This window comes from Trachurus japonicus, chromosome 1, assembly GCF_045865225.1.
Source record: "Trachurus japonicus isolate A0001 chromosome 1, Traja_1.0".
In the NCBI taxonomy this organism is placed as follows: Eukaryota; Metazoa; Chordata; class Actinopteri; order Carangiformes; family Carangidae; genus Trachurus; species Trachurus japonicus.
This window is the reverse complement of record NC_140907.1, coordinates 33,160,778-33,167,767: the sequence shown is the minus strand read 5'-3', so window position 1 is coordinate 33,167,767 and position 6,990 is coordinate 33,160,778. Positions and strand designations below refer to the sequence as shown.

The window sequence follows — 6,990 nt, the reverse complement described above, 5'->3', positions numbered from 1 at the left end:
TTTGGGCCTTGAAGAATTAAAGGGCTGCCCATTGACCAATGATACTTACACAATTTGCATTGACAACCGTAAACCTCCTTAAACTTTCTGCTGCATCAAACCATCTTCTAGTTTGGTTAGGGCTGTGTGTAGCTAGCACCTGCCTACTGCCTGCATGTGTGGCATCTGTAAATTGTAGCACCTCCCTTTCCAGTATTGGCTCTGGGGGGTTCATGGATGGGCTTTCTTACTTGGGGCCCCTCAAAATCTAGGATCACCACTGCAGACGGTGCCTTTAAAGCTTTGTGAGGAGGGACCAAGATGTCCCCACTTATCCAGGCAACATCAATGTAACATCAGAAATATGTTGGACTCTTAACAACTTTAATTTTATTTATTTAACCTTTAATTTAACAGGGTAGATCCATTGAGAGCGAGCTCTCTTTTTCAAGGATGCCCTGTAGCATACAGAGATCACAGAAAATCAAACATCAAACATCAATACAACACAATAAAACAATAAAATACAGTTAGAACAGTACAGAAAACATGTCAGACAGATGTTCAGTTTTTGTTTGGAAAATCTGGTTGACGTCAAAATCCGAAGGTCGCTAATTAATGCTGCGACTTTTAACAGATGTTGGATTGTGCTCATTACCAGACGTTTGTAGGAGAGACCATTTGCTGCACGTCGATCCCCTTTTCTCTCTCCAATGGGATGATGCATAAAGTGGCCCTGAAAGTAACAATAGAAAAAACAGGCACTGAATTTTGGTTCCTTAACAACACAACTTGAAACCATCTAAATATCATATTGGCATTACACATTATCCTGATGTTGAATTTTGGTCACTAGATGTGAGGTCTCCTTAAAGGGATAGTTCAATATTTTGGCAAATTGGCCTATTGCCATAATCCCTATAGTTTTAGGAGTAGAATCGTTACCTTTATTTGTCGGTACAAGCTATTTTTAGAACGGCGGAGCAAAGCCGTGAGCTGCTCAGAGCTACGCTACGGAGGTTAATGGGATTTCTTAGTTTCCCTCATCAAACTCATCAAATACACAATCCAACAACTCCAAAACGCTTTGGTGGAGTTGTTTTAGAGGTAAACTCATGCAAAACCGCTGATGCGCGTTGCCTTCAGGGACAGTTTTTCATCAAGCAGTCTCTGAATTTCCCTCTAAAACAACTCTGTCTGGTAACGTTCTGTTATTATCTCATAGCGTGGTGAATGTGCAGGTCACAACTTGTCCACCAGAGCGTTTTGGAGTTGTTGGATTGTGTATTTGGTGAGTTTGATGAGGGAAACCAAGAAATCCCATGAGCCTCCGTAGCGTAGCTCTGAGCAGCTCATGGCTCTGCTCCACTGTTCTCAAAATAGCTTGCATCGACAATTAAAGGTAACGAACCTACTGCTATGACTAGCTATTATAGCAATGTGCCAATTTGCCAAAATGTTGAACTATCCCTTTAAGGTCTCTATTCAAACTGGTCCTCACAAAGATAGAGATACACAGACACACACAGACTGATAGATGTGTATGCCGACACACATATCATCCCCTCAGTGCCTCTCTATGGTGGGAAATTCAGTTTCACACGCTGATCTCTTCACGCTTTTCCACGACCATCTCCGCTGCTGCTATCTGTATCTCCTTAAAACACACCCACATACTCACACACACACACACACACACACACACACTCTTGTGCGTGCCTGGGTCAAGTCTCATCTCTTGCCTTCATATTTTCCACGTCCCACACATTTCTAATTCACTACATATCAAGTTGACATTTTCATGACATTTCAAAACACATTTCTGCTGCATTCATTTTTTTTTCTAAATTCAACTGCTGTCATTTTAAATGCACCGGTAATGCTGTGATTTGTACTTTTATCTTGTGCTTTGAATTTGAATATTTTATGTCGCATTTCAAAATGAACAGTTTTTCCTCCTGTTTTGGGTTCCTCTACACCCTAGATCACCTTATAGCAAACAAAATACCTGCTCAGATATGAGAAATGACCCTCTCATTGCTGATATCAGTGCAATGTGGGCCTGTATTTCGTAGACACTGTAGACAGCAGCTTGTTTATAGTTTCTTGAGGTATTATGTCTGCAACATTTTGCACGCCAGCCAAAAACTTGGGGGGACACACACGCATTAACATTTCCAGGAGTTAAATAAAGCATGAGCTATGGTCCGTGTTTATCTATTGGGGTGATTTGTCCTACTCTGAGGTTATTTAGTGCCGGGCCTGGCCAAGAAAGTCGAACACGCCGCACGGTTCAGCCTGAGGGGCTGCGGTGATGGAGTGTAACGCAGGGGTTGTTTGTTCAAATCCCCTGGTACGAACCTCCCTCCCTCCCCGCTGGTCCCGGTGACTCACACACACCACATGGATTTTAATCTTCTATGTCTGCAGGATGAAAACTGACGCAGACAGCAGGGCCCCGGCTGGCTGTGGAAACTCTTAGATATTTTAAAAGGTTAATTTTGTGCTTGATTCGAAGAAAGAAAGAAAGATATATGTTTTTAATTACATTTTCCGGACCCAGTTCAATAAATACAGACTTAATTTGAAGACAGACCAGGGAGTATTGGAAAGAAAAGTAAAAAGATAATACATTTGCTGCTCTGTGAGCTTTGATGGTCAAGTGGTTTTACAAATTGTCACCACCAGAGGTCAGCATTGTACTGCAAAGATCTATCTATCTATCTATCTATCTATCTATCTATCTATCTATCTATCTATCTATCTATCTATCTATCTATCTATCTATCTATCTATCTATCTATCTATCTATCTATCTATCTTTCTCTGGAGCAGCAGCAGGGTGTGTGAGCGTGTGCGTGACTTCAGCCTTATTCGACTCGTATATCTGTTAAAAACAATTGACTTTGCTGTAGAGTGCACTACTGACCACTTTAGATTGTGTGTGTGTGTGTGTGTGTGTGCAGTGACTCATTGTTTTAGGTCACAGCGGGGAGCCTTGTTTTTGTCACACCGAATTTGCCCAATTCAAAACCATATTGATCCTGTGTGTGCGCCGCGGTGCACGGTGTGCGTTGGTGTGTGTTGGCTCCTTAATGAAGGTGCTTTCAGGATGTTGTGTTACAGATGTGGAGGGAGGGGAGGGGAGAAAAAAAACAATATAATCAAAGCTGGTGTATTTAAATGCCTCTGTCTTTGTGTTTTTTGTGTGTTTTTGTCTAGACCTTCATTTTCACAGACACGGAGGATGAGGACCTGAGTTCACAAGGTGAGCACGAGTCTTCAGTCTGGTCGACTTTAACATGACAGTTTTCTCTACACAAAGCTTGGCTCTTAAAAATGCAGCTTTTCCCCCAATTTGAATCCTTTTATCTTATCTATAGAGGGGATTTAAACCATTTGTTTATGGATTTACCAAAGGACTTTGTGTGTAGCTTTGTTTATACCCAAACCAAACCTCATCCTTTCAATTATTCTTTCTCTCTTGCTCCCTCCATCTCTTCCTCCAGATTCAGCCTATCACCTCTTTCTTTTAATTACACTTGCTGATATCACTTGCTAATAAACCTATTTTACACCTTCTTATTATAATGAGTTGATTAATTATTTGCTTAGAAAATAAACAAAAGGGCAGTGTGATCAGTACCTGAGAGCATCCAACTGTGAAAATGATTTTATCTCCCTCTCATTCTCTCTCTCTCTGTCTCTTTGTGTCCAGGTTATAACATGGTGGTAACAGGCTGCCAGTCAGATCACAGTCAGCAGGCTCTGTCCTGCAAGATGTCGGCTGAGTACGACACCTTCATGGCCTCAGACAAGAGGTGAGGCAGATTAAGGTCCGCCTATCATGCTGCCCACCGTGGATTTAAAGATCGGATTAAGATTACAGACATTAATGATCACTGTGGGGGAAACGCGGGGCTGTAACAGCAGCAGATGGGGGGCGAACACAGTGAATAACCATAACATAGGTGATCATTTCTACAGCTTAGCTTGTTTTACAGTAATGGCAATATTTTAAAGGGATAGTTCAACATTTTGGCAAACAGAATCCTTATAGTTTTAGGAGTATAGGTTTGTTACCTTTAATTGTCGGTGCAAGCAATTTTGAGAACGGCGGAGCAGAGCCGCGAGCTGCTCAGAGCTACACTACGGAGGCTCATGGGATTTCTTGGTTTCCCTCATCAAATACACAATCCAACAACTCCAAAACGCTCTGGTGGACAAGTTGTGACCTGCACATTCACCACACTATGAGATAATAACTGAACGTCACGAGACCAAATTGTTTTAGAGGAAAATTCAGAGACTGCTTGCTGAAAAACTGTCCCTGAAGATTGATTTTTACCTCTAAAACAACTCTGTCTGGTAACGTTGTGTTATTATCTCATAGCGTGGTGAATGTGCAGGTCACAACTTGTCCACCAGAGCGTTTTGGAGTTGTTGGATTGTGTATTTGATGAGTCTGATGAGGGAAACCAAGAAATCCCATTAGCCTCCGTAGCGTAGCTCTGAGCAGCTCGTGGCTCTGCTCCACCGTTCTAAAAATAGCTTGTACCGACAATTAAAGGTAACGAACCTACTGCTAAGACTGTAGGGATTATGGCAATGGGCCAATTTGCCAAAATGAACTATCCCTTTAAGGAGATATTGATTTTTTTTTTCCTTTTTGGATCGTACGCTGATATCCGGTCACGGTTTTCCCATCGGTTTCCAAACGGCGCTTTGTGTTTGGAGGCAGGCCTCCGTGTGCAGTCGGGCAGACATTAGGATGGCAGAGGAAACAAGACAGCTCTTCAGTTTGCTACCAGCAGCCTTTGTCATTTGGACCGTTGGACGCAGTAAGAGTCTGTTTTGGTTTTTGGAGACAAGCTTTGACATCATGTCCAGGCAGATTCAGTGAAATCCGTGCGACGACGACGACAGTTGTGTTTCCTGAGGTTGCAGTCAGCTTTCCACAGCAGCGTGACGGGTTGTTGTTTTTCTCCCCATAACACAAGCTGGTGCAGTGTCAGAAATAATCATACCTGAGTTTTACATGTGGAAAACTGATAAGTCAGGGAAAGAGGGTCTCAGAAATTCATCCTTAACCTTGGGGAGTTATTCTAAAGTCAGGGTTTTATGTTAAGTCTCGTTAAGACAAAGCTGAAATTTCCAACTTCGGTAAGGTCAGGATGATACCAAACAGATAAAAAATAAAAGACAGTAAGTGACCTTGAGTTTTTAGAATAGTTTTATCTCACATCTCACAACAGTGGGGTTTTGTGATGGATCTGAGCTGTTATTTCCTGTAGGTACAAGGTGATTCAGTGTAGCAGAATAAAAACAGCCAACACAGGCACAATAACAAAGTCGGAAAAAAAAAACTTCTGGCTTCTTTATGAGTCAATGTTTACGGTGACGCCTCATTTAGCTCCGGTACTTTTAAAGCCTTTTGCGAATGGTTAATGGATTCATTCTGTACAGGAGTGAAAGACGCAGGGAGGAAAATGAGGTTTAGGTTTTTGCAGAAATCAGTCGGTTGATGGAAAGAGAAAGTGAAACAAACAAAATGAAGTTATATTCTGGATGTTTGTATTGTTTGTTTCTTCAGGTGGTTCTGCCATGTGGACGATGACAACTACGTGATTCCAGAGACCCTCCTCGCTCTGCTCTCTGCCTTTCCCCAGGGCGGCGACATCTACGTGGGCAAACCGAGTCTGGACAAGCCAATCACTGCTCACGAGCTCCTGGAGGGAAACGCCACGGTACCCAACCACACCCAGTCTTTGATTTTACACACAGATACACTTTGGAATGGTTTTATTATGTAAATTGAAACAATAACAAAAGATGCCGATTGGCGAAGTAGAGTGAGATTATGGGAGTTTCTGTATTTAACACAATTGCTGTCAACAGTTTCGCATTTAAAGTTGTGTGTTTTACCAGCAACTGGAAGGTGGACACAGTACGTTAGGGAAGAGTTGGAAACCGAGGCTGCCGCCAGTCCTTGTTTAGATTATTTAACCTTTGAAGCAGACATCAGGAAGGTTATATCAAGAGCTGAATTATCTACAAAGGTGTCCTCCTTCTCCATAACAAATGAAGGGCGGTAAGACCCAGTAGAGACACTGAGGAAAGCAGCTCAGCTTTAAAAGTTGTTGATTCATCGATGCTGTTTCATGGATACAGGACGTCTCAGAGGGGCTGGGATCTGCAGATAACTCAAGATTCTTACGCTAAATGAGTGCAATTTTTGATCCGATTAAAACCAAAGTGTAAAAAAATGAAAGATGCATCTTAAAGATGGATTAAAATATAACTTTTACCACATTTCAGACAACCAAATGAAAAGGACTTCATGATTAAAAACACACGGTACTCTAGGTTTGAGAAATGACGGAAACATTTGGAATAATCAAAGTACATAAATCTGATGTCGGCAAAGTTTTCTTGTACATTTTTGACATTTTAATTAGAAAAAGTTACTTATTAAAACTGTAATAGTGTGATTCTAGTGGGATTTAATAGGAAATAGGCATAAATTCCCACACAAAGACAGCGAGACTCGAGAATATAGGACGATAAAGAAGTTACTGGTGGTAAAAAGGTTTAGTGTTTAGTTACGAACACTGAGGTCTGTGATTGGACTCAACAGCTCAAATGTGTCGGTTTTCAGCGTTTTCCTCTTGGCAGCGTTAGAAACAGCTTTCACACCACAGTGCTTTATAACTCCCCTGAAACCTGACGGACTTTAATTCATGTGGGCCGATAACTCCTTAAGGCAGCGTGACCCCTCTGAGATACATTACTGTCTTGGACGTGACTGCAGATATTTTTTTCTCTTTTTTCTTCCCAGTTCGGATTCTTTATCTCTTTTTTTCCCATCTTGAATTCCTTCCTTCCTTCCTGCTTCTTTCTTCTCGCTGATTACCTGTTTCTTTCATCCAGTCGTGACAGACATGCTGTCAGCAGCTCACTGACTCTCATGAATCCCTCCGTCGCTGCGTCGCTCCTTTGCCTATTTGTTCC

General features: G+C 41.8%; 1 protein-coding gene across 1 annotated transcript in view; it reads left to right on the top strand.

Annotated features, from left to right (window-relative positions):
• Positions 1-6,990, top strand: part of mfng (MFNG O-fucosylpeptide 3-beta-N-acetylglucosaminyltransferase) — a 28,329-nt gene that overhangs the window by 7,919 nt on the left and 13,420 nt on the right. The window contains exons 2-4 of the mRNA XM_085785649.1: positions 3,202-3,247; positions 3,698-3,800; positions 5,573-5,726. Coding sequence (XP_085641775.1) covers positions 3,202-3,247; positions 3,698-3,800; positions 5,573-5,726 — 303 coding nt within the window. The remainder of the gene's footprint in view (positions 1-3,201; positions 3,248-3,697; positions 3,801-5,572; positions 5,727-6,990) is intronic.